This window comes from Aquarana catesbeiana, linkage group LG08, assembly GCF_042186555.1.
Source record: "Aquarana catesbeiana isolate 2022-GZ linkage group LG08, ASM4218655v1, whole genome shotgun sequence".
Taxonomy (NCBI): Eukaryota; Metazoa; Chordata; class Amphibia; order Anura; family Ranidae; genus Aquarana; species Aquarana catesbeiana.
In genome coordinates, this window is record NC_133331.1 from 263,927,211 (window position 1) to 263,953,382 (window position 26,172).

The following is a 26,172-nucleotide window of genomic DNA, read 5'->3' on the forward strand; positions in this document are numbered from 1 at the left end:
ACTTTCCTTCATATGGTATGGGATTGCCCTAAGATAAGACCTTTGTGGTCTCAGGTGACTGAGTTCATATCTGACCACTTTGGTCTTCCTAACATATGCTCTCCCATGAGGTGCCTGTTGGGAATTTTTGATCAGGAAGAGATAAATACAAATACTAAATTATTCCTTAGACTTCTCTACTTTGGGGTGAGAAAACTGATCGCCCGACGATGGATTCATGGTGAACAACTCAACCTGGGAATGTGGATAAAAATAATAAATGATGATGTACTTATGTATAAAATGACATATGAAGCGAGAGAAGCCCCCAAAAAATTTAGGAAAGTGTGGTGGAGGTGGACTGAATCCAAAAATACCTTATCGGTAGGAGAGGAGAAGAGCGGTGGCGCAGAAAATCTTTAGGTGATGAGGAGGGTGGACAGTGGAGTATTAAAAGAATGGATGCATACAACATTAGAGGTAGAAAAATAATGAGGGGGGATGGGAAGGGAGGGGAGGGAGTTTGTACATGGAAGAGGGCTTTTGAGAGTCTGTTTTCTCTCTGGTTGAAGCCAAAGTTTCAATATCTATGTTGATTGTCCAGGTGCTCTTTTTCTGAGCGGTTTTCTAGTAAAATATGATATGCATATAAATAAAGAGCTGTTTATTATAATTAAAAAAAAAAAAAAAAAAGAGCAACATAATTAGGCTGACTGAGGTAAAAGATGGTCTTCATATTGAAAGCAATAACTACAAAGCATGTGTAACTGGATGAGCCATATGTGTAGAGGTAACATGTTATCGTTTAATGAGATGTACAATGACCCATTGTTTACAAAATGTGATGTAACATGTTAATATGCTCAATAAAAATCTTGTTTAAAAAAAAAAAAAATTCATGTAAAATCGTCCTAAGTTCATGGCTGTATTCATGCCAGGCATGAACCCCGTTTGATCCGAATTTATTAAGGAGAGAATACTTTGGTTAAGACGCATGGACAAAATTTTGGCTAGTATTTTAATGTCAGCTTGTAGGAGCGAGATTGGGCGGTAGGATTCTAGGTGGTGGGGGTCCTTGCCAGGTTTGGGGATCACTATGATCACTGCTTGGCGAAGGGAATCAGGCAGGGTCTCGGTATCAAATATATGGTTAAACAGCAGTAATAACTCGGGTATAAGGATTTCTGAGTAGGCCGCATAGAAGTCGAGTGGCAACCCATCGCCCCCAGGGGCTTTTGCTGGTGCCAGGGATGCTATGGCGAGTGCTATTTCATCCAAGTTAAGGGGGGCTTCTAGCTCAGTGACCTGAGATTCTGACAATTGGGGAAAGGGGATGTCTTTAAGAAAGGTCTGGGTCTCTTGTGTGGTGACTTGCACTTTTGAGGAGTATAGGTCCATAAAGTATGTTTGAAAGGCTTTTGCCACTGTTGGAGGGTCTGAGTATGTGACAGAGTCTGGCCCGAGAAGTGTAATCACCACTGGTGGACTCATATCCTGACGAGCAAGGTGTGCTAATAATTTGCCCGCGCGTTCACCTTGTTCAAAAATACGTTGCTTCACAAAAAAAAGTTTTTGTTTAGCTTTTTCAAAGTGTAGCTGGTCAACAAGGCGGGTTTGAAGCTTAAGTGCGGACGCCCTTTCCTGTGAGGGATCATTTTGGAACTCCCTAGTGATCAAGTCCAGTTTGTCAGAGGCCTGGCATAAGATGGCTTTGGAGGAGGTTTTGGCTCTGTTTATCTGGGAAGATAACATAGTGCGTGCGTGAAGTTTAAATGTTTCCCATACCATACCTACAGGGGCTGTGTTCCTATTTGTATTAAAGTAATATTTCCATTCACTGTGAATGTCCTCTTGGTCCTTTAGTGTATCTAGCCAAAAAGGGTGTAGACGCCATGTACGGGGGCCACTATTTGGGGCCAACTTTAACGAGGCCCAGCATGGGGCGTGGTCTGAGAGGGATCTAGTGTGGTACCCTGAGTCGGTCAGCAGGGGGAGTAGGGTGTCTGATATTAGGATAAGATCGATCCGGGACATAGTAGAGTGTGTCGCCGAGAAGCAGGAGTATATCGTGGTATTGGGATATTTATATCTCCAAGTATCAGTAAGTGAAAATTCTGTTAGTGTGCGCCCAAATCTGGTGGTGTCAGGGGGGTGGGGATTTGGATGTGTTTGTAGTCTATCTTTGCGGGGGTTGAGTACCATATTGAAGTCCCCTAACCAGATGCTTTGGATGTTGGGGTGTTGTGTCATATATAATAGACCCTCTGTGATTAAGGTGGAGTTGTATGGGGGAGGGATATAAAATGCCAATAATAAGTACTGAATTCCATTAAGCGTGCAGTGTAAGAATATATACCTGCCCTGTAGGTCTGTACGAACTGAAATTATTGCAAATGGGGTAGTTTTTGCTATGAGGATTGAAATTCCCCGGGAATACGGAGTATGGGTGGAGTGGAACGCCCAGCCAATCCAGGGGCGCCTCAACGCTCGTTGAAGTTGTCCTGTGGCATGCGTTTCTGCAAGGACTATAATGTCCGCTCTGTATGATTTAAGTATATTAAATATCGCCGTGCGTTTGATTTTGTCCCGGAGTCCCCGGACGTTCCAGGAGAGAAATTTTATATTAGCCATAGTACTCTATTGGCAAGTAATGGGAGGATGAACATGGAATAATATGAGGGCTCACACCCCAGCACACTCCGCACCCCGGTAGATATATCTCTGTCTCTCCTCTTGCAGGGAAACAGCTATGCATTAACCTTCTGAGACATGAAATAACACTAAACATGTTTCTTAACTTAACATTGCCCTTTACCCCCCTCCCTACCCTCAGCCTCCCAAACTTGACTGGGGTATACATCCCAAAACTAGTGCAATAGCAAAAAATTGAGCGCATAAGGCTAACAAGGATCAAAAAGAAATAAAAAGAAAAAGAAAAGGGGGTATTGCACTTTAGAACGTACCCCCACCAGCGGGAGCCTATTTGGCAGCGCCGGTGGCGGTGTAATTAACAACCTTTGGGTGCGAACAGATTCTGGATAAAAAATCCAGCAATGGAGAACGTGTAACCTCTGTAGCCCACTGCTGTGGGTGTGTCCCATTAACCTGAGCCAATGCTCCGCTGCGGCATCAGAACTTAAGGTATTGTCACCAAAAAGGGGAACAAGAGGAAATAAGAAAAAATAAAACACAGACAGGGGGAAAAAAAAAAAAAAAGGAAAGAGGGTGGGTGACTAGGGTCATGGAGTGTTCTTGAAGTACCCCCCGTGTCTGGGTGTGATGATTTAGCCAAGGGGGGGGACGAGCAGTTCCAAGTTCTAGCCTGTGTGTCGTCACCAGTTGCAGCATGTCCACTGCGGAAACTACCTATTGAGGATAGTTTGGCGGCCCTGTATTAGGGCTGGCGAGTGTTCTGAAGATTGAAAAGACAAGGCGGCGGAAGTCCCATCAGAAGCATTTTGGTCTAGGGGACCGGGTATCCTGTAAATGCTGGGCTAGAGTCATTGTGGATTTAAAGTGTTCCTGGTCATGCGGTGATGTTGGGAAGGCGGGTCTTATATGGTGAAGGCCGGAGGGTGTAATAGGTGAGGTAGGAAAACGTCCTGGTAAAATAGAAGAAGGCACTTACATCAGTGTTAGGGCGATGGTGCTATCATGCTGGGCGATTTCTTGCAGCATCTTGTTGATCTATCCATTCCGAGGCCATAGCAGGATCCTCAAAGAAGTGCACTCGATCTTCTCCAACCACGCGGAGGCGAGCTGGAAACAGCATTGCATATTTAATGTGGTGTGCACGTAGGCGGCGTTTGACCTCTGTAAAGCGTGCTCGCTGCCTCTGCACCTCAGCAGAGAAATCTGGGAATGCTGATATGAATCCAGATTGAAAGGGAATATTGCCCTTGAGCCTGGCCATTCGCAGTACAGCGTCACGATCTTTAAAGTCCAGTAGTTTTGCAATAAAGGTTCGGGGTGGTGCTCCTTCAGGTGGACGGCGTGCCGGCATGCGGTGAGCGCGCTCCACCACAAAAGTAGTAGAGAAGGTATCTCTGCCGTATGCGTTTATCAGGAGCTTCTCAAGAAAGGTGGCAGGGTCTGTACCCTCCGCGCCCTCAGGCAGGCCGATAAATCGCAGATTGGATCTGCGAGATCGGTTCTCAAGATCATCATGCTTTTGTGCGAGTTGCTGTATCTGTCGCTGCAGGTCCTCACAGGAGTGTTGCAGAGGATGTATAATGTCTTCCGCCCGCCCTATCCTGGTCTCAGCCTCAGTGACCCTCTCCCTTAGTTTAGTCATGTCATGTCTAATAAGTGATATGTCCACCTTAACTTCCTCAATTTTAGATGTCAGAGTGGTCTGGCATAGTGAGATAGCTTCCAGTACCTTAGCCGTTCCGTCGGCTGATGAATCAGAGGGGGGTGCCGCGTGTGTTGCTGGCGCGGCGCCATCTTGCTCCTCAGTGTCCCGCTCCGTCCTCCGGTATCTGTCCAGGGAAGAGGAGCCAACGATGTTTCTCTTTGGAGGGGACATGGTCCGGTATGTCTGCGCCGTGGCAGCAATGGTGTCCAGTGCATCACCTCACCTGTATTTTAACAGTACAACCAGCCTGTGCTATATGCTGACTATCCAATGTGCCCCTGTGCCTTTAAGTAGGGGTGGGCTCCCTCCAGGCTTACCTGCCCTTTATCTATCAATATTTATACATGTGCTTCTACTATGGAGGCTCTCACAAATTGGGACTGCAGATAATACTGAGGTGCCATGAAGTGGCAAATGTGTGCAAACTAAATCCCTGTTTTAAATTCAAACTATTAGACAGGATAATTTGGTTGTTTTCAGGCTGGTTGGTAAGTTGAGCTGGGAATTCTTTTGATCTTGTTTGCCATAAATATTGAGGAGCCTGCCCAGTAAGGGGAGTCAGGTGGAAGATGGAGTGAGGAAGCTGTGCCGTTTAGGCTGGGAGGAGACCCCGGGGTGGAGGGGCTCTGCCTCCAGGCTGGGAGCTGAGAAGGACAGAGGAAACAGCAATACCCTGCACATTTTCTTGTTCTTCGAGTCAAGTCGGGCATTTCATAATCCCTTATCCCTATCCAAGTTTACTATCCCTAATAAATACTAAAAACCAAGTCCATGGACTGTTTCTTGTCTCTGCCTGAAAGTAAGAAAATGCATGTTGCCTGGCTGTGTTGGCTATAGGGGGACCCAATGCGTAGTGGCTCCTAAGGGGGTAACGCTACATCTACATGCAATTACTATTGGTGACTATAGCCTTCCGTTAGTGTTTGGAACGTATGCTGAAAACCAGTCAAAGTTGAGCTCCAAAAGCTGTAATGGGCAAATACAGCCCCAGCTGTTTAATTTGTATATGCACCAATGTCCAGGCTGTGCTACACCGCATAATGATGAAGAGGTTGAGGAACTGAGGAAGCCGCTGTGGACTGTGTATATTGTGAATTCATCAATTCAACCAAAAATCTCATTAATGCAATCCTTTCATAGCCCATACAACATGGATTATGTGAATAAACTTGTTTATGTGCATTAATCTTGTGCATAAACGTCACCAAGTAATCCACTACAAATATGTGAAAGATCAAAAACATTCAGAAAATGTATGCCATGATGATATTCATATTTCATCCCAACAAAAAGTCTCCTTTGAGTTGATCCGCTTTCTGCAAAAAAAAGGTCTTCCATATCTCTTGTCCCATAGAGGACAATGGTGAAATATAAGCCTTGCATATGAGATGTGGCGGAGAACAATACTGCTAGTTGCTGGCATGGCTGGTATGGCTTCAATGCTTGTATGCCGAATTTCTCAAGATTTCTCGGATTCGAAAGCATGTGTACATGTGGATTAAAATGGAGCCATACAAGGGGTGTTGTCATGAACATAGCGTTACGCCACATGTGAAGGCACAATGCACATAACACTGCAACGCACATTGACGTCAAGACATATGCACTACACGTGGCCACATAATATATACAAGACAAAAGGAAGAAAACCAAATAGAAGGCCAAACGAAAGCCAACTAAGTTGTCATGGTACAGTCATTGGAATTGTACTAATAGACAAAAAACAATATAGAAATGACTGAAAACAAGTTGGCAATGTTTCCACCAAAAAGGAAAACCACAAATAACCCCCCTCCCAGTGGCGGAATTACCGGGGTCACAACAGTCGCAGTTGCGACTGGGCCCGGCATTCCGCCACTGTGGGGGGGGGGCCCAGCGGGGGTGCTCTTCACACACGCTCTGAGCGGAGATCGTGTGTCATAGAACAATAGCACAGAGACACCGGCGGCATTAATGTTCTACTTGTCCGTCCGTCCTCTCTGGCACAGAGGAGAGAGGACACATAGCTGATCTCACTGCTCCCCCTTCTCCCTCCCCTCTCCTGTGTGCTCCGCGGGAAATGTGAGCTCCCTAGCTTCACACTTGACTGACCGCGGAGCACACAGGAGAGGGAGGGGGGAGAAGGGGGGCAGTGAGATCAGCTGTGTGTCCTCTCTCATCTGTGCCAGAGAGGATGGACGGACAAGTAGAACATTAGTGCCGCCGGTGTCTCTGTGCTATTGTTCTATGACACACGATCTCCGCTCAGAGCCGTGCTGTCCGGCACTGATGGAATCTAATAGCATTCACTGATGAGCACTAATAGAATGCACCGATGAGCACTGATGAGAATTGATAGAAGGCACTGATGAGCACTGATGAGCACTAATAGAAGGCACTGATGAGCACTGATGAGAATTGATAGAAGGCACTGATGAGCACTAATAGAAGGCACTGATGAGCACTGATAGAAGGCACTGATGAGCACTGATGAGAATTGATAGAAGGCACTGATGAGCACTGATAGAAGGCACTGATGAGCACTGATGAGAATTGATAGAAGGCACTGATGAGCACTGATAGAAAGCACTGATGGGCACTGATAGAAGGCACGAAGGGCACTGATGAGCACTGATAGAAGGCACTAATGAGCACTGATAGACGGCACTGATGTGCACTGATAGAAGGCACTGATGAGCACTGATAGAAGGCACTAATGAGCACTGATAGACGGCACTGATGAGCACTGATAAAAGGCACTGATGAGCACTGATAGAAGGCACTGATGGACACTGATAAAAGGCACTGATGGGCACTGATAGGAGGCATTTATGGGCACTGATAGGAGGCACTGATGGGCACTGATAGGAGGCACTGATGAGCACTGATAGGAGGCACTGATGAGCACTGATAGGAGGCACTGATGAGCAATGATAGGCCACATTGATGAGCACTGATAGGCAGCATTGATAGGAGGCACTAATGTGCACTAATAGGTGGCATTGATGGGCACTGATAGGTGGTACTGATGGGCAGTTACGAATACTGATAGGCAGAACTCAGGCAGTATTGATGGGCTTTGATGGGCAGAATTGAAGAGTACTGATAGGTGGCAATGATGGACTCTGTTAGGCGGCATTAGTGAGCACTGATAGGTGGTACTGATAGGCAGAATTGATGGGCACTAATAGGCGGCATTAATGAGCACTGATAGGTAACACTTGTAGGTGGAAGTGATGGGCACTGATAGATGGCACTGATGATTGGGGCACTGATTATCAGTGTAAACAATTTACTGACATTCTTGACAGTTAACGGCAGTCCTTTCCTTACACAGACACAGCGTGTGAGGAAAGGGCTGTGGATAACCGGCAAGTCTGTTTACATGTGATCAGCTGATCACATGGTAAAGGGCCGATGTGATTGCGCTGGATGCACGTCCTAGGGGTCATGCAGGAAGCACGGTTTTGGGGGGATGTCCAAAATTGGAAGCACGGGGCTCGGATGGAAGGGGGGCCCATCATGGTTTCTTGCACCGGGGCCCTGAAGGTTCTAGTTACGCCTCTGCCCTTTCCCTCCCTATTCCAAAATTTCAGGGGCAAATCTAAGAATCCAAAATACAGGCAAAATTATTTGAATTATTTAGGCCCAGAAAATGATGGGTCCTCAATTTATAGATCCACCTGCTCTCCAATCTCAAAAGATATTTAGCAAATTTACACCTTTCGCTCCTATGGTTCCATCCAGAACCCAGAAAAGGGGGATTCCATTTTATCATTATGATTGTATAAAGCATGGCGGGCTAAAGGTGATTGGATATTTTCTTAACATATGTTTGGGACATGGTCTGAAATTCTCACTTAAAATGGACATTTTGTTTTCTGCCAAAATGGCCTTCGCAAACCATGAAGGAGGAAATAAATAACTCCCTGTGTGTTACAATTAGCAAAATGTCTAGCAGTCAAAGTTTTTCTATTAAATACATCAATCCATTTGTCAGCGTATACCTATTTGCAAGTTGAACAAGCCCCATGCTTATAGGTGCCCTTAGTTCGGCAGCATAATTGGTGATTGCTACAAAAGTGACTCTAGACTAATTGATCCCCTATTAAGTGTGGATATATATGTAATAGATGGTAAGATAAAGGTGTCACAAGTTCAGATATGTACTAAATGGATCAGAAGATTGGCACAAAATGTTGAAATCCATAAAAGAGGTTTATTCCAAGCATGTAGTAAACTTAATAGCCAACACATTTTAGGGGCCTCGTTGTGCTCCCTTCATCAGGACATAAAAGAATGACTGCAGATAAAATCTAAAAATGTTGTTTATTAAAGAGTCTCAGTCCTCTTCAGCAGCTGGTACATGTTGCAGCCCATGATCCAACTATTACTTTACATCCCAAAGTGGAAGGGTCTTCAGTGTACAAAAGCAGCCCACATATCTCCTAGAAGCCCCGTTAAGACAGTAACAGTATAGTTTTGATAAAACCAATCATTTGTAGCAACTAACATCCACCTAAGGTTCCAGCACCAAAAAATTGTTTAGTTAAACAGTAACTGGATCTTCAGTGGCGTAGCTAGGGGGGTTGCAGGGGTTGCAATGGTGACCCCACCCCTGCTTTGGGAGGCCCGTGTGGCTCATAGAGAGAGTCTCTCAGATCTCCTCACCAAGTCACTGACCAAGGGCAACAGCTTCTTCTCATTGGGTGCCTTATGTTCTCCTCTGGTCACCCCATGGTCCAGCCCCCCCCTGCATGCTGGGGGCTGCAGTCCACTGTCCATTCAGTGTTGTAGGTCCGTGCTTCTTTAGGACTACATATCCCACGGTGATCCTCTCCAGCTCCTCTGTAAATGGTTCATTCTCCCTGCCAATGAGGAAACAAGGGAGAGGAGCAGAACAGTCGGCTGTCCTTGCTGCGCCACCCACACCGGCATGGCAGCACAGAGAAGAGAGGGAGGGGGGAAATCCCCGGCAGCTGCTGTAGTTCTGTGTGTGTCAGTGCCGCTGCCTGTGTGACTGGTGGCAGCAGTGGCTGGCTTGATGAGCAGGGGAATCGGCATGTGTTTGTGTGATTGTGTTTGAGTGTGATTGTGTAAGTGTGTGAGTGATTGTTTTTTTTTTGTGATTGTGATTTTTAGGAACAAAGAACACGGAGGAAAAATGAGTATGCTTTAAGAGCATATTAAATAAGGACATTAGCCAGTGCATCCCAATGGGAAATAATTTTTTTTTTTTTCCAAATAAAGCTTTATTAAGTTAAATTCATACAGAAAAGTAGTACACAAAAGCAAGGTTTGAGATAAAATGATAACAGTGTTATACAGAGGGAACAGTCCAGAGAGTACAACGTTGTATTTTAACAAGTATTCAAATCTACGACTGTGGAGTTGTTGAAAAACACATTACATCTGGGGTGTGGATATATGGGATTACAGAGTAGTGTGGGCAGAAAATATAAAGAACATATATTAAATCAGGTAAAACATTTTTTAAACATGTTGATTTTTGAGGGCGAAAAAGATTAAAAAGGGAGAGAGGAGTAAAAACCGTATTATAATAGATTGCCTATGATAGCCTTAGTATATGAGTCTGAGATTTTTGTTGGATTTTGTTTGGAATAATCGTTAATTACTATGTCTGTGTGAGAGTGTGAAATTGATCCTGGTGCATGGTGTCCAGAAGTCGGGTAATGTCTGTAGATAGAGATATAATCATAGCATACAACAATAGATACCTAACATAGCAAAGTTTCGATTAAATGGTGGTCAAAATATAGTGAGAAGTACAAAAGGAAGGTAGGGGAAAGTTATTTCCAGTCCCTGGCTCAGCCATGGGTCTAACGGGAAATATCTTTACAGAAGGATCAAGTCCCAGGAAGAAAAGCATAATAGAGCTTTTGAAGTGAATTCTGTATGCGTAATGATATAGTTGCCTCCTGAATTTTGTTTCATGCACGGCTATAGGGAGGACTATAGACAGTTGGGATGTGTGATGTGTCTTATGGTGTGCTGGAGGAGGATTCCTGACTGATTAATTGGGTATATTCAGATGTTGTGCGGAAATGTAGCCAACAGGCCCAAGTGTTCCTGTATTTAGTATAGGAATCCTGTGCTTGATGTACAAGTTCCTCCATTTCAGCTATTTTGTTTACTCTTTTGAACCAGTCTGTGATTGTGGGTGAGTTGGGAGATCTCCAGAGAACTGGGATACAGAGTTTAGCAGCATTGATTAGATGTAGTGCTAGGGATTTGTGATAAGATTTCATCGGTAGGGAGGAGTGGTGTAGGAGGGCTTGTGCTGGAGAGAAATCTAGCTGAAGTGCAGTGATTTGGGAGGAGAGGTGAAAAACTTTAGTCCAGAAGGCAGAAATCGCAGGGCAGTCCCACCATATGTGAAGGAGTGATCCGTTTTTGTCATTACATCTCCAACAATTAGATGGGATCTCTGGATTAATGGTGTGTAACTTGAGAGGCGTTTTGTACCATCTGGAGAAAAGCTTGTATCCGTTTTCTTGAGTTGTTACATTAATGGAGCCTTTGTGTATGTTAGAGTATATCTTTTCCCATTCCTTATCAGAGAGGTGGATGGAAAGATCTTTTTCCCATTTTGCACTAGCTATATTTGTTTTAGGAGTATGCTCGAGAAAGAGGTTCAAGTATATGGTGGATATCAGGTGTCTTTGTGGTTCAGTGGCAGAGCAAAGGGATTCAAAGTGTGATTGGTTTCTTGAGTATGCAGCCCTAGTTTGGGGATCAAGAAGAAAATGTCTGAGTTGCATATAAGACCAGAAAGGGATCTGGTGATTTGTTTCTTGGGAGTTCAATGAGGACAGCGGTTTAATATTCCCCTTAGCGAAGAAATCTCCCGCTGTCATCCTTGTCTGGGATCCTATTTGATGAAGGAAAGAATCATCAATGCCTGGTGGAAAGTCAGGGTTATGTTTGATTGGCGTGAGAGGGCCTGGAGAGGAGGAAATGTGCAAATGTTTACATGTCTTTTTAAAGGAATTCAGTGTTGTACCGATAAGGGGATGTTGTTTGCAATGTGGAGAGATGTGGCGAGGGTGAATCCAGGGTAGATTATGGAGCGGGATTTGTGAGAAGGCTTGTTCAATTGCGATCCACGCTTTAGTTTTAGGGTGAACATTCCAGTCCACTATTCGAGAGAGTTGACAGGCCCAATAGTATTTTCGAAGATCTGGTAGGCCTAACCCACCTTTCATTTTGGGTATGGTCATTCTGTTGAAACTCATTCTAGGTCGCTTATCGTTCCAGATGAATTTCATACAGGATTTGCGGTATGCATTGAAAAAAGTTTGTGGTAGTGACACTGGGATTGTTTGGAGCAGGTATAGAAATTTTGGCATTATAGTCATTTTTATAATGGAAACTCTGCCAAACCATGAGAACAAACCCGTTGACCAAGTGTTGAGGTCTTTTTGAATATTTTGGATAATGGGAGTATAGTTTTTGCTGTATAAGTCCGATAGCGAGGTTGGAATGTAGACCCCAAGGTATTTAATGGCGCTCGGTTTCCATTTGAAAGGGAAATTAGTTTGACATTGTTTCACTATATCTGGTGGAAGAGTGATATTTAAGGCCTCTGATTTAGCGAAGTTAATTTTAAGATATGTGAGATTTTCAAAGAGAGTAAGATCTTTGAGGAGATTGGGTAGCGTAATGTGTGGCTCTGTCAGGAATAGTAGGATGTCATCCGCAAATGCCGCTAATTTATAGGTAGATTTTGCGATGGTTATTCCTTTAACGTTTGGATTGTTTTTTAGATGCATTAGACATGGTTCCAGTGCCAAGACAAAAATAAGCGGAGAGAGTGGGCATCCCTGTCTTGTACCGTTAGATATGGAGAAGGCACTCGACAGGTGTCCATTTATCCGGACTTTGGCAGTTGGGGTGGAGTATAGAGCAAGAATAAATTGTAGCATGCAATCTCGTATGCCAATGTGTGTTAGGACCTCTTTTAGGTAGTCCCAGGCTACCCTGTCGAATGCCTTCTTCGCATCAAGGGAAAGAAGGAATCCCGGTTGTTTCTTTGAAGTCAGCCAATTGTGAATACTGATTGCCTTTAGGGTGTTGTCCCTTGCCTCTCTACCTGGGACAAAACCAACTTGGTCCAAGGAGATGAGGCCAGGGAGAAGGGGTAAAAGTCTATTAGCCAAAATTTTTGCATATATTTTCAGGTCAACATTTAGTAGAGATATTGGTCTGTAGTTGTGAACTAAATTTGGATCTTTATCAGGTTTTGGAATAACCACTATGTGGGCTGTGAGAAGATCTCTGGGAGGGGGGTTCTCAGATGAAAGGGAGTTGAAAGCATTTAAGAAGTGAGGATAAAGCGTAGCAATGAATTCCTTATAGTATCCTGCTGTTAGGCCATCTGGACCTGGACTTTTGCCTGTTTTGAGTTGTTTGAGCACAGTCTCTAGTTCATCCTTAGAGATGGGACGTTCTAGATGCGATGCTTCTGCATCAGAAATGGGTTTGGGACCATGCTGGGCTAGGAAATCTTTAATCAAGTGTGTTCTACGATCATTGTTTATCATGGGTTTATGCGGATTGATATTATAGAGCTGCGAGAAATAATTCACAAATTGGTCTGCTATCAGTGTATTAGACGTTACTTTAGAACCCGAAGGGTCATTAATGGAATGAAGTGTTGTAGATGATCTTTTTGCACGGAGGGCTCTGGCTAGAATTTTACCGGATTTGTTGCCATGTTCGTAGAATATTTTTTGTGATAATATGTATTTGCGTTTTATTTGTTTATGTAACACTTCTTTCAACTCTGTCCTCACCTGAGTAAGTTCCTCAAGTGTGGAGAGAGCTCGAGTTTTCTTATGTATTTTTTCTAAATCCTGTATGCGTTTGGAAAGGATAGAAATATGCGCTTGTCTTTCTCGTCTTCTCTTGGAAGCGATAGCTATTAGTTTTCCCCGTATGGTGCATTTGTGGGCTTCCCATTTTATCATTGGGGATATTTCAAAGGAGTCGTTATCCTGGAAATAAAGTTTTAGATTGTCATGTATAGTAGACACTATTGAAATGTCTGTCAGCAGTGAGGGATCAAGACGCCATATTTGTGAGCGAGTATGTTTGGATGGAAATTCCAAGGACATGGTTATCGGGTGGTGATCTGATATGTACATTGGTTCGATGGAGGTGTGCTTGAGCATGGTGAGATCGCTTTGTGAAATAAAGAAATAGTCAAGTCTGGAGTAACTGCCATGTGGGTTGGAGAAAAAAGTGTAATCTTTAGTTGAGGGGTTTAAAGTACGCCATGCGTCATGTAATGTCAATTCTTGAAAACATTGTTTAATTGCTCGTAACGCGGAGAAGGGTAATTTGGATGCACCCGAGGATGTATCTTGTATTGGGTTTAAGGGAACATTAAAATCTCCTCCAGTTAATAGTATACCCTCTTGAAATGATGCGAGCAATTGCAGTGTGTGTCGGAAGAACGGGACTTGTTTAATGTTGGGGGCGTATATGTTTGCTAAGGTTAAAGGTTTACCGAAAAGTATAAAAGCAAAGGAGAAGGCCTTAAAAAAAATACAAGACTGAGAGATCATCATCAGCATTCCAGCATTACAAAGAATGCAACAAGAAATGTAAGGGTGCATTCAGGGCGGCTAAGATAGAACACGAAAGGGACATAGTGGAGGAGGGTATAAAAAATCCCAAGAAATTCTTTAAGTACATAAATAGTAAAAAAAAGGGAGGTCAGATCATATTGGTCCCATAAAGAATGATGAAGGGAATCTGGTTACTAAGGATGGAGAGATGGCGAAGGTATTGAATTTATTCTTCTCCTCAGTCTTCACGAGGGAAACAGGGGGCTTTAGTAACCAAAACTGCAATGTTTATCCTCCTGACATGTCACAGGAAGCACCCTCATGGCTAACAGAGGACAGAATTAGAAATAGATTTGAAAAACTTAACATTAATATGTCACCGGGACCAGATTGCTTGCACCTCGAGGGTCCTTAAGGAACTCAGTCAGGTAATTGCCAGACCATTGTTCTTAATTTTTACAAACAGTCTACTGACTGGAATGGTACCAGGTGATTGGAGAAAAGCCAATGTAACGCCAACATTTAAAAAAGGGCCAAGATACATCCCTGGGAATTACAGACCAGTTAGACTAACATCAATTGTATGCAAGCTCTTGGAGGGGATGATAAGGGACTATATACAAGATTTTAGTAATGACAACGGTATCATTAGCAGTAATCAGCATGGATTAATGAAGAATCGTTCTTGCCAAACCAATCCATTAACCTTCTATGAGGTGGTGAGTTGCCATCTAGATAAAGGAAGGCCCTTAGATGTGGTGTATCTGGATTTTGCTAAAGCATTTGATACAGTTCCCCATAAACTTATACTGTACAAAGCAAAGGTCCGTTGGCATGGACCATAGAGTGAGTACATGGATTGAAAAGTGGTTACAGGGGCGAGTTCAGAGGGTAGTGATAAAAGAGTACTCAGAATGGTGAGGGGTGGGTAGTGGGGTTCCCCAGGGTTCTGTCCTGGAACCAATCCTATTTAATTTATTCATAAACGTAGACCTGGCGGAAGGGATAAACAGCTCAATCTCTATATTTGTGGACGATACTAAGCTAAGTAGGGCAATAACTTCTCCACAAGATGTGGAAACCTTGCAAGAAGATTTGAACAAATCAATGGGGTGGGCAACTACATGGCAAATGAGGTTTAATGTAAAAAAAAAAAAGTAAAATAATGAATTTGGGTGGCAAAAATATAAATTCCATCCTAGATTCCCCCAGAGGTTCTCCCCCTAGTGAGTAGATTGCAAAGGACCTGGGGGTCCTAGTAGATGACAGGCTCAGCAATGGCATGCAATGCCAAGCTGCTGCAAGAAAAGCAAACAGAATATTGGCATGCATTAAAAAGGGGATTAACTCCAGAGATAAAATGATAATTCTCCCACTCTACAAGACTCTGGTCCTGCCCCACCTGGAGTATGCCGCCCAGTTCTGGGCACCAGTCCTCAAGAAGGATGTGCTAGAACTGGAGAGAGTCCAGAGAAGGGCAACAAAGCTAATAAAGGGTCTGGAGGACCTCAGTTGTGAACAAAGGTTGCGAGCACTGAACTTGTTCTCTCTGGAGAAGAGACGCTTGAGAGGGGATATGATTTCAATGTACAAATACCGTACTGGTGACCCCACAACAGGGATGAAACTTTTCTACGAAAGGGAATTTAATAGGACACGTGGCCATTCACTAAAATTTGAAGAAAAGCAGTTTAACCTTAAACTACGTAGAGGGTTCTTTACTCTAAGAGTGGTAGGGATGTGGAATTCCCTTCCACAGGCAGTGGTTTCAGCGGGGAGCATCGATAATTTAAAAAAAATATTAGATAAGCACCTGAACGACCACAGCATGCAGGGATATACAATGTAATACTGACATATAATCACACACATAGGTTGGACTTGATGAACGTGTCTTTTTTCAACCTCGCCTACTATGTAACTATTGTGTGATTGTGAGTGTGTGTTTTTATATCTGTTTGTATGTGTGTGTATATGTGTACAGAGCATTCCACCTATCACATAACACACTGCAGAGCATTTCACCTATCCCATCACACACTGCAAAGCATTCTACCAATCACATTGCACACTGCAGAGCATTCCACCCAACCCCTGACACTGCAGAGCATTCCACCCATATCCTGATACACTGCAGAGTATTCCACCCATCCCATAATACACTGCAGAGCATTACAACTATCCCATGATACACTGCAAAGCATTTCACCCCTCTCCTGACACTGCAGAGCATGCCACCCATTCCATGACACTGCAGAGTATTTCACCCCATGGCAGAACTACCAGGGTCTCAAAGGTCGACTGGGCCCTGGTAATAAAGGGCCTGACGATGGGAGTAAAGGGGCCCGGGCTCTGAGGGAAGTGTCTCAGGACTAGTGGGTTTAGGGGGGCCCTTCATTTTTTTTGCACCGGAGCCCAGAAGGTTCTAGTTACGCCGCTGCAGATCTTCCTGGAACAAATGCCAGAGATCTCTTTTTACCTAGAGGATTGTAATATAACAAACAGACATGAACATAATCCACAATAAAGATATACAAACACGATGAAGCTTCTAAGAGCTTTCCTTCTATGATTTGCAGAAATTTGTCCTCATACCCTCTATCCTTGAACCTTGGTCATAATATTTTGTCTTTCTATTCAAAAATATTATCCTTTATCTTATTGTACTTTTATCTTTTGAAGGTGTTCGTGTTACAGAATGATGTCGTCCTTGCCATGAATCCTGGTGCCGTTCCCGTTCACTTTCCTGTAACCACAACATATGCTCAACCACCACCGCAGCCACCGGCATATACAGTCAATGTAGTTAAAGCTTGACCAGACCATTAATAAAGAGCACCTGTCATATACATATTTTATGGCTATGATCAGCTTTCTAATGGATTATTCCTAATTATTACAAATCAGTAATTTATCAATATTACTAAATTCTTGGGTTGTTTTTCTAAAAGTGATTACTTGTGCCAAAAAATGTTCCTTAATGTGTTGGACTGACCAGGAGGTGGGACTTGACTTGAGAAAGGGGATTGTCTGTTTCACCTCTACTAGTACCATTTGTCTGCTCTCTATGGTTAGTCCTTCATTTCATTATATTATCTTTTTTGTATTGAATATTTCCCCCCTTTCTTATATATAACTATTGTTTGCTCATAGCTATAGGCTGAACTTTTAGTAAAGCATGGCTAGGCTAATTTGGGGGCACATCCAAAAATATACATATGCTGTATGTATTTGTATGTACTACATTGTTGCTATCTGTATACTATAAAATTTTAAGTTAGATAAATATATTAGTGTGCTGACTTATTTACCGGTGCTATAGTTTTATTTATAGTTCTATGTCACCTTTTAGCATAGACCTTATTTGACTTATACTTTGAGCAGACCGGTAAACCTTTTTTGAAATTTCTTTAGTGCATTTTGAACAAAGTATAATAAAAAGTAAAATGTTGCTTTTCTAAAAAATGACAAACTAATCAGTGGGTTTTAGGTTGGTTTTGCCAGGCCCAAACTTGTTAAGTGTCCAAAACCCTACCAGCAATATACTCTTAGGCCTGGTTTACATACCTTGTCCCATGGAAGAAACAAAGAAACAAGAACTTTTTTTTTTTTACAAAAGCTGTTTTTAAAATTCTACTTTATTTTTTTTAAATAACAAACATGCCAATACTTACCTGCTCTGTGCAATCGTTTTGCACAGATCAGCCCTGATCCTCTTCTTCTGGGGTGCTCCGCTGGCACTCCAGGCCCCTCCTCTTCATCAGGTGCCCCCCCGGAAAGCCGCTTTCCCTGTGGGAACCCGTGCAGGCTCGCTCCCGAACTCCGCTGCTGCATCCATTGACACAGACAGCAGGACTCAGCCCCACAACCCTGCTCCTGTGTCACTAGATTTGATTGACAGCAGCGGGAGCCAATGGCTCCTGCTGCTATCAGTCTGTCCAATGAGGAGAGAGATAGCGGCTGGAGCCGTTGCGCTCATGCACATCACTGGATCGGATCGGGCTCAGGAAAAAAAAGGGAGGGGTCTGGGGTGCAGCTGCAGCACCGAACGTTTTTTACCTTAATGCATAGTATGCATTAAGGTGAAAAACCTTGAGGCTTTACAACCACTTGAAGTCAAATTTTAAAGTGAAGCTGTCACCTTCTCCTAACCAACCCTGAAAACTTAATGTAGCTCTACCCTGAGGGCCGGTCAAAGAATCTGTACACCACTGGTTGCCCTGACCTTGCAAATCCTACGACACCTCTGGCACTCTGGGTTCTGACATTCTTGTGGTAACAAAAACGGCTTAGGAACACACATAGCCAATCCAAGCAGTTGAATCTTATTTACTGAAAGATTAATGGCAATGACATTCCATTCAATAATATAAACTCGTTACCTGCAGGGAATTTACTTTGACTGTTTCTGCTTTCAGGGTTATATGTCAAACAGCGATAACTGGTTATAGTGGAACATAAACACTTACACAGAATCAGCAAACTCTGCCTAGATTAAGCTCTGTGGATATAGGCAGAAGAAAGGCAGAGGAATGACCAGATTCATGTCAGACCATTCCCTTCTGCTCCCAGACACTACAGTCCCAGAGAACTTTATAAACCCTGTATTTAGTTAAATTCAAATAATATGACCCTTAAATCATTAGACATGCTCCTTTAGTGCATAAAGTTCTATGTGGAAGTATGGGCCCTTATAGCACCAATGGCATTTATCCCTTGTTGGGGGGGGGGGGGGTATGTTGTAGTCTTTTAGAAGAAAAGAAGGTCTTGCATCTTCATCAAGCTCTTTAGTGAAGTGCTTGAAGTGTCCTGACAAGCAGGGTGATATAAAGTATACTTGTGGTGTCCTGGCAAGAATGAACACTGTTGCTGCTCAGTAAAGAGTAGGGACTCGAACATTGGCTGTTCGCAAGTTCGCCGAACAGCGAACAATTTGGGGTGTTCGCGGCAAATTCGAATGCCGTGGAACACCCTTTAAAAGTCTATGGGAGAAATCAAAAGTGCTAATTTTAAAGGCTAATATGCAAGTTATTGTCATAAAAAGTGTTTGGGGACCTGGGTCCTGCCCCAGGGGACATGAATCAATGCAAAAAAAAGTTTTAAAAACGGCCGTTTTTTCAGGAGCAGTGATTTTAATAATGCTTAAAGTCAAACAATAAAAGTGTAATATCCCTTTAAATTTCGTACCTGGGGGGTGTCTATAGTATGCCTGTAAAGGGGCGCATGTTTCCTGTGTTTAGAACAGTCTGACGGCAAAATGACATTTTGAAGGAAAAAACTCATTTAAAACTACCCGCGGCTATTGCATTGCCGACAAAACACATAGAAGTTCATTGATAAAAACGGCATGGGAATTCCCCAAAGGGGAACCCCGAACCAAAATTAAAAAAAAAAAAATGACGTGGGAGTCCTCCTAAATTCCATACCAGGCCCTTCAGGTCTGGTATGGATATTAAGGGGAACCCCGGCCAAAATTAAAAAAAAAAAATGACGTGGGGTTCCCCCTAAATTCCATACCAGACCCTTCAGGTCTGGTATGGATTTTAAGGGGAACCCCGCGCCAAAAAATAAAAAATAAACGGCGTGGGGTCCCCCCAAAAATCCATACCAGACCCTTATCCGAGCACGCAACCTGGCAGGCCGCAGGAAAAGAGGGGGGGACGAGAGTGCGCCCCCCCCCTCCTGAACCGTACCAGGCCACATGCCCTCAACATTGGGAGGGTGCTTTGGGGTAGCCCCCCAAAACACCTTGCCCCCATGTTGATGAGGACAAGGGCCTCATCCCCACAACCCTGGCCGGTGGTTGTGGGGTTCTGCGGGCGGGGGGCTTATCGGAATCTGGAAGCCCCCTTTAACAAGGGGACCCCCAGATCCCGGCCCCCCCCCCTGTGTGAAATGGTAAGGGGGTACTTACCCCTACCATTTCACTAAAAAACTGTCAAAAATGTTAAAAATGACAAGAGACAGTTTTTGACAATTCCTTTATTTGAATGCTTCTTCTTTCTTCTATCTTCCTTCATCTTCTGGTTCTTCTGGTGCTTCCTCCGGCATTCTCGTCCAGCATCTCCTCTGCGGCGCCTTCTATCTTCTTCTCCTCGGGCCGCTCCGCACCCATGGCATGGGGGGGGAGGCTCCCGCTCTTCTCTTCTTCTCTTCTTCTCTTCTTCATTTTCTTCTCTGGGCCGCTCCGCAACCCATGCTGGCATGGAAGGAGGCTCCCGCTGTGTGACGGCGCTCCTCGTCTGACAGTTCTTAAATAACGGGGGGCGGGGCCACCCTGTGACCCCGCCCCCCTCTGACGCACGGGACATGATGGGACTTCCCTGTGGCATTCCCCGTGACGTCACAGGGAAGTCCGTCAAGTCACCGTGCGTCAGGGGGGGCGGGGTCACTGGGTGGCTCCGCCCCCCATTATTTAAGAACTGTCAGACGAGGAGCGCCGTCACACAGCGGGAGCCTCCCTCCATGCCAGCATGGTTTGCGGAGCGGCCCGGAGAAGAAAATGAAGAAGAGAAGAAGAGAAGAGCGGGAGCCTCCCCCCCATGCCATGGGTGCGGAGCGGCCCGAGGAGAAGAAGATAGAAGATGCCGCGGAGGAGATGCTGGACGAGAACGCCGGAGGAAGAACCAGAAGAGCCAGAAGAACCAGAAGAACCAGAAGATGAAGGAAGATAGAAGAAGCATTTAAATAAAGGAATTGTCAAAAACTGTCTCTTGTCATTTTTAACATTTTTGACAGTTTTTTAGTGAAATGGTAGGGGTAAGTACCCCCTTACCATTTCACACAGGGGGGGCGGGATCTGGGGGTCCCCTTGTTAAAGGGGGCTTCCAGATTCCGATAAGCCCCCCGCCCGCAGACCCCCACAACCACCAGCCAGGGTTGTGGGGATGAGGCCCTTGTCCTCATCAACATGGGGACAAGGTGTTTTGGGGGGCTACCCCAAAGCACCCTCCCAATGTTGAGGGCATTTGGCCTGGTACGGTTCAGGAGGGGGGGGGCGCACTCTCGTCCCCCCCTCTTTTCCTGCGGCCTGCCAGGTTGCGTGCTCAGATAAGGGTCTGGTATGGAATTTAGGGGGAACCCCACGTCATTTTTTTTTTTTAATTTTGGCCGGGGTTCCCCTTTATATCCATACCAGACCTGAAGGGCCTGGTATGGAATTTAGGAGGACTCCCACGTCATTTTTTTTTTTTGGTTCGGGGTTCCCCTTTGGGGAATTCCCATGCCGTTTTTATCAATGAACTTCTATGTGTATTGTCGGCAATGCAATAGCCGCGGGTAGTTTTAAATGAGTTTTTTCCTTCAAAATGTCATTTTGCTGTCAGACTGTTCTAAACACAGGAAACATGCGCCCCTTTACAGGCATACTATAAACACCCCCCAGGTACGAAATTTAAAGGGATATTACACTTTTATTGTTTGACTTTAAGCATTATTAAAATCACTGCTCCTGAAAAAACGGCCGTTTTTAAAACTTTTTTTTGCATTGATCCATGTCCCCTGGGGCAGGACCCAGGCCCCCAAACACTTTTTATGACAATAACTTGCATATTAGCCTTTAAAATTAGCACTTTTGATTATTCATGTTCGTGTCCCATAGACTTTAACGGTGTTTGCGTGTTCGAGCGAACTTTTTTCCTGTTCGCATGTTCTGGTGCGAACCGAACAGGGGGGTGTTCGGCTCATCCCTAGTAAAGAGTAGGTATAGCACAAGTTCTCCTACAAGTTAGGCCAGTGAAACAAGACTATGGTGTCTGCATGCAGTGTCCTTTGTTTTAGGAAGATGGGCAAGTGCCCGCTCACCAATCCCAGGGACCTTTGGTATTGAAGAGTGGCAAGAAGGCTCCCCAGCTGGCTCCTGCAGGGTCTGGTTCAAGGGATGGCACTTGGCCTCGTGTTGCACCATGTTGCAGCCCAGCTGGATCTGGCATGGATGTGATGAGAGCAGCCTCCAGGCTGCCGCTAAATGACCAAAAGAGGCTGGAAGTGGATGCTCCAGCACCCTCTCATGATGACTCTCTTTCTCCTGGTTGCAGAGGCCGCAATTCGGCTACAGCACAATCTAACGCAGAGTCACTCTTTGGAGATCCAGGCCGTGGGCCCAAGAGAGTAATCCCTCCCCCACACAGGCTTTATATCACCTTTCCCAGCATCTCATTCTACTCTCCAGCCGGGTGGAATTTGTATTCTATAGCAGTTCGACTGAATGTACAACTTGGCTCCATAGACTACATGTCTAAAGATGCTTCGCTTCTCTCCTGGATCTCAGTCACTCTGCGTCATCACATCCTGAAGGTAGAGTCTGAGCTGAGCACTAGGAGGGAACAGCCTCGCCATAGCAATTCTACGAGTGTTTCCTGAAAATGCAGGTAATAGCCAGCTCCTAGCTACATTCCCTGTTCATGTTAACCCCCTATTCACTTGTTTCCCTACACCTGACTACACAGGATCACATTTTTCAAAATTATTCAAGGCACAACAGAACAGGTTAAATGTACTAATTGCTATGTTTGGTATTTTTCTCCATTTCAGGATTGAGAGAGAATAGCACTAAACTCAATTTCTTGTGTTCTCTGTATTAGTATTATTGGTGCTGTGTAATCTCCGACCAATGACCTGGGTTTTAAGAAAAAGCAGAAAAAGAGTGAGAGGGGAGAGGGAAAGAAATGATTCAGGAAAAGTAAGGAAAGATATAGAATGTGAAAGAAGGAGATAACTAAGACAATAACTGTAACTGGATGCACTGTTGTCTTTATTCAACTTTACCAACTATGTTACTGTAGCGGTACCCCCGTAAGGGCTGCTGATATGGTTGCTTAGCAGTCCGCCAATCGCCATGTTGCCATCCTCCTCACGATCAATTAAGAAAATGAACAGTCAGTTTCACGGTTTTGTCATATTTATTGTGGGATACACAGTCAGGCGACCTAAAGAAATGGGGGCATATTGGACTATTGCGGTACAATAAACATTGGTAATAATATAGAAAATAAATCAGTGATATGAAATTGTATAGTAGATTTTATTGATGCAGAAATACAAATCTTGATAATACAATACAGCATGATAGAGTTAAAAACATAGCGCCAGGTAGGGACGTGAAGTGAAGGTGTGGGGGAAGGGAAAACAGAGGGGGCACCAGCTTGGGTGTATAATGATTGTACACTTTCTTCCTTTTAGATACTCCAGGCATGGGCGAATATGCCGTACCCCGATTCCGCCCGCTGCCTGTAATCCTCAATTGCCCTTCCCCGGCCTTATATGGTATTGGCCCCCTTCTGGGCGCCTTCCCAGCTACCTCCCCATGTTTTTACTTCAGCATCAGGTATTACTATGCCCTCAATCACTTCACCAAAACCCTCTTTCCCCTTTCTCCTCCCCTCCCCTTCCCCCCAATGTTTTCATCTTCCAGCCTTTCCTCTTGTCTCTGTCACCCTCATCCTGGTCCCCCACTTCTCCAGCCCTCCCTCCCCCTCTGTTTTCCCTTCCCCCACACCTTCACTTTCCTACACTATATCCTACTAATGTTCCCACCTCTTCACTATGGTTATTACAATTTTTATGTTTTCCTCCGTGGGTTTGCAATTTGCAATCCTCACAGCAGTCCCCACACCCTTACCAATTTACTTCCTTCACCTTCCAGTGTCACTTTTTTCACTCGTTTTTTATTGGCAATACAGTATACCCGACCATTCTCACGTTCTCTTCCCTATTATCCCCGTCATTGTTGCAGCTCCCCGGGTCGCCGTGGGAGATCACTCCAGGGTGGTGGAGCCCCGCGCTTGGGGTCAATTGGGACATGGGTAAGCAGATTTGTCCTTTTCCCCCCGTCAAACTTTATTATATGTCTCTAACTATGATGCAATTTTACTGTAGATGTCCCTTTGGCATATTACATTGTACTTTTTCTTATTTTGTTAGGTTTAGCTATAATAAACCATCCTCAGACTCCCTCCTGATGAAGCGGTTATGTCCGCGAAACTAGTCGAGGAATTGACTTCTGAGATCAATCGCTTTATTGTACAACTACGTCCCTACCTGGCGCTATGTTTTTAACTCTATAATGCTGTATTGTATTATCAAGATTTGTATTTCTGCATCAATAAAATCTACTATACAATTTCATATCACTGATTTATTTTCTATATTATTACCAATGTTTATTGTACCGCAATAGTCCAATATGCCCCCATTTCTTTAGGTCGCCTGACTGGGGATCAGGCTTCCAAACCTTGTAAATTATTCATTCCTGGATGATGGTACATGTTTATAGTTTTCTACCTTAATATTTTATTATAGAGGCCATCTATTTATATATTGTGGGATACAACTTGAACTGGGAAAAGGATGATATGAGATGCCCATAGCATTTAACACATTGCAGATTGTATGTAGTTATTCAGTGGCCATGGCCTTGCAAAAACTGGATTCACTCCTTGCACCCCAGTCTCTTTCATTTGAATAACTCTTCTGCAGACTATGACTTCTACTTTCCTTGTACAAATTCTTACTGAAAAACATACTGATATTGTATTTCTTCACTTCTATTTAAACAAAGAAGAATCACTCTGAATAATTCCTCCTCGTAGACCATGATGGGATTCTCCATGCAGATCAAAGAGCCAGAAGCGCACACTGCTTCTCCCCGATGGCCCAAAGAATCAGACAGCCACGCAGTCTTTGGAAGGTACTACCATTGTGCTAACCAGGCCGGAGATGACTTGGTATCTCCACATGACGGCCTGGCACATGGCAATGGGCAGACCACTGCTTTCAGCCAATCCAGGACTATCAACACTGCGTTCCCCGGCCACAGCATTCTGCACTAGGGATGAGCTTCCAGTTTGAGTCGAACTCATGTTCGACTCGAACATTGGCTGTTCGCAAGTTCACCGAACAGCGAACAATTTGGGGTGTTTGCGGCAAATTCGAATGCCGCGGAACACCCTTTAAAAGTCTATAGGAGAAATCAAAAGGCTTATATGCAAGTTATTGTCATAAAAAGTGTTTGGGGACCTGGGTCCTGCCCCAGGGGACATGGATCAATGCAAAAAAAAGTTTTAAAAATGGCCGTTTTTTCAGGAGCAGTGATTTTAATAATGCTTAAAGTCAAACAATAAAAGTGTAATATCCCTTTAAATTTCGTAGCTGGGGGGTGTCTATAGTATGCCTGTAAAGGGGCGCATGTTTCCTGTGTTTAGAACAGTCTGACAGCAAAATGACATTTCGAAGGAAAAAAAGCCATTTAAAACTACCCGCGGCTATTGCATTGCCGACAATACACATAGAAGTTCATTGATAAAAACGGCATGGGAATTCCCCACAGGGCAACCCCGAACCAAAATTTAAAAAAAAAATGACGTGGGAGTCCCCCTAAATTCCATACAAGGCCCTTCAGGTCTGGTATGGATATTAAGGGAAACCCCGGCCAAAATTTAAAAAAAAAATGACGTGGGGTTCCCCCTAAATTCCATACCAGACCCTTCAGGTCTGGTATGGATTTTAAGGGGAACCCCGCGCCAAAAAAAAAAAAAAACGGCGTGGGGTCCCCCCAAAGATCCATACCAGACTCTTATCCGAGCACGCAACCTGGCAGGCCGCAGGAAAAGAGGGGGGACGAGAGTGCGCCCCCCCCTCCTGAACCATACCAGGCCACATGCCCTCAACATTGGGAGGGTGCTTTGGGGTAGCCCCCCAAAACACCTTGTCCCCATGTTGATGAGGACAAGGGCCTCATCCCCACAACCCTGGCCGGTGGTTGTGGGGTTCTGCGGGCGGGGGGCTTATCGGAATCTGGAAGCCCCCTTTAACAAGGGGACCCCCAGATCCCGCCCCCCCCCTGTGTGAAATGGTAAGGGGGCACTTACCCCGCCCCCACTGACGCTACTTTTAAATGGCTTTTTTTCCTTCGAAATGTCATTTTGCTGTCAGACTGTTCTAAACACGGGAAACATGCGCCCCTTTACATGCATACTATAGACACCCCCCAGCTACGAAATTTAAAGGGATATTACACTTTTATTGTTTGACTTTAAGCATTATTAAAATCACTGCTCCTGAAAAAACGGCAGTTTTTAAACCTTTTTTTTGCATTGATCCATGTCCCCTGGGGCAGGACCCAGGTCCCCAAACACTTTTTATGACAATAACTTGCTTATTAGCCTTTAAAATTAGCACTTTTGATTATTCATGTTCGTGTCCCATAGACTTTAACGGTGTTTGCGTGTTCGAATGAACTTTTTTCCTGTTCGCATGTTCTGGTGC

At 44.4% G+C, this 26,172-nt stretch overlaps 1 protein-coding gene across 2 annotated transcripts in view; it reads left to right on the forward strand.

Annotated features, from left to right (window-relative positions):
• Positions 1-17,194, forward strand: part of LOC141106393 (membrane-spanning 4-domains subfamily A member 4A-like) — a 108,724-nt gene extending 91,530 nt beyond the window's left edge. For both annotated transcript variants that reach the window (XM_073597144.1, XM_073597143.1), the window contains exon 7: positions 16,591-17,194. In XM_073597144.1, coding sequence (XP_073453245.1) covers positions 16,591-16,725 — 135 coding nt within the window. In that variant the 3' untranslated portion in view covers positions 16,726-17,194. The remainder of the gene's footprint in view (positions 1-16,590) is intronic.
• Positions 17,195-26,172: the final 8,978 nt, after the last annotated feature.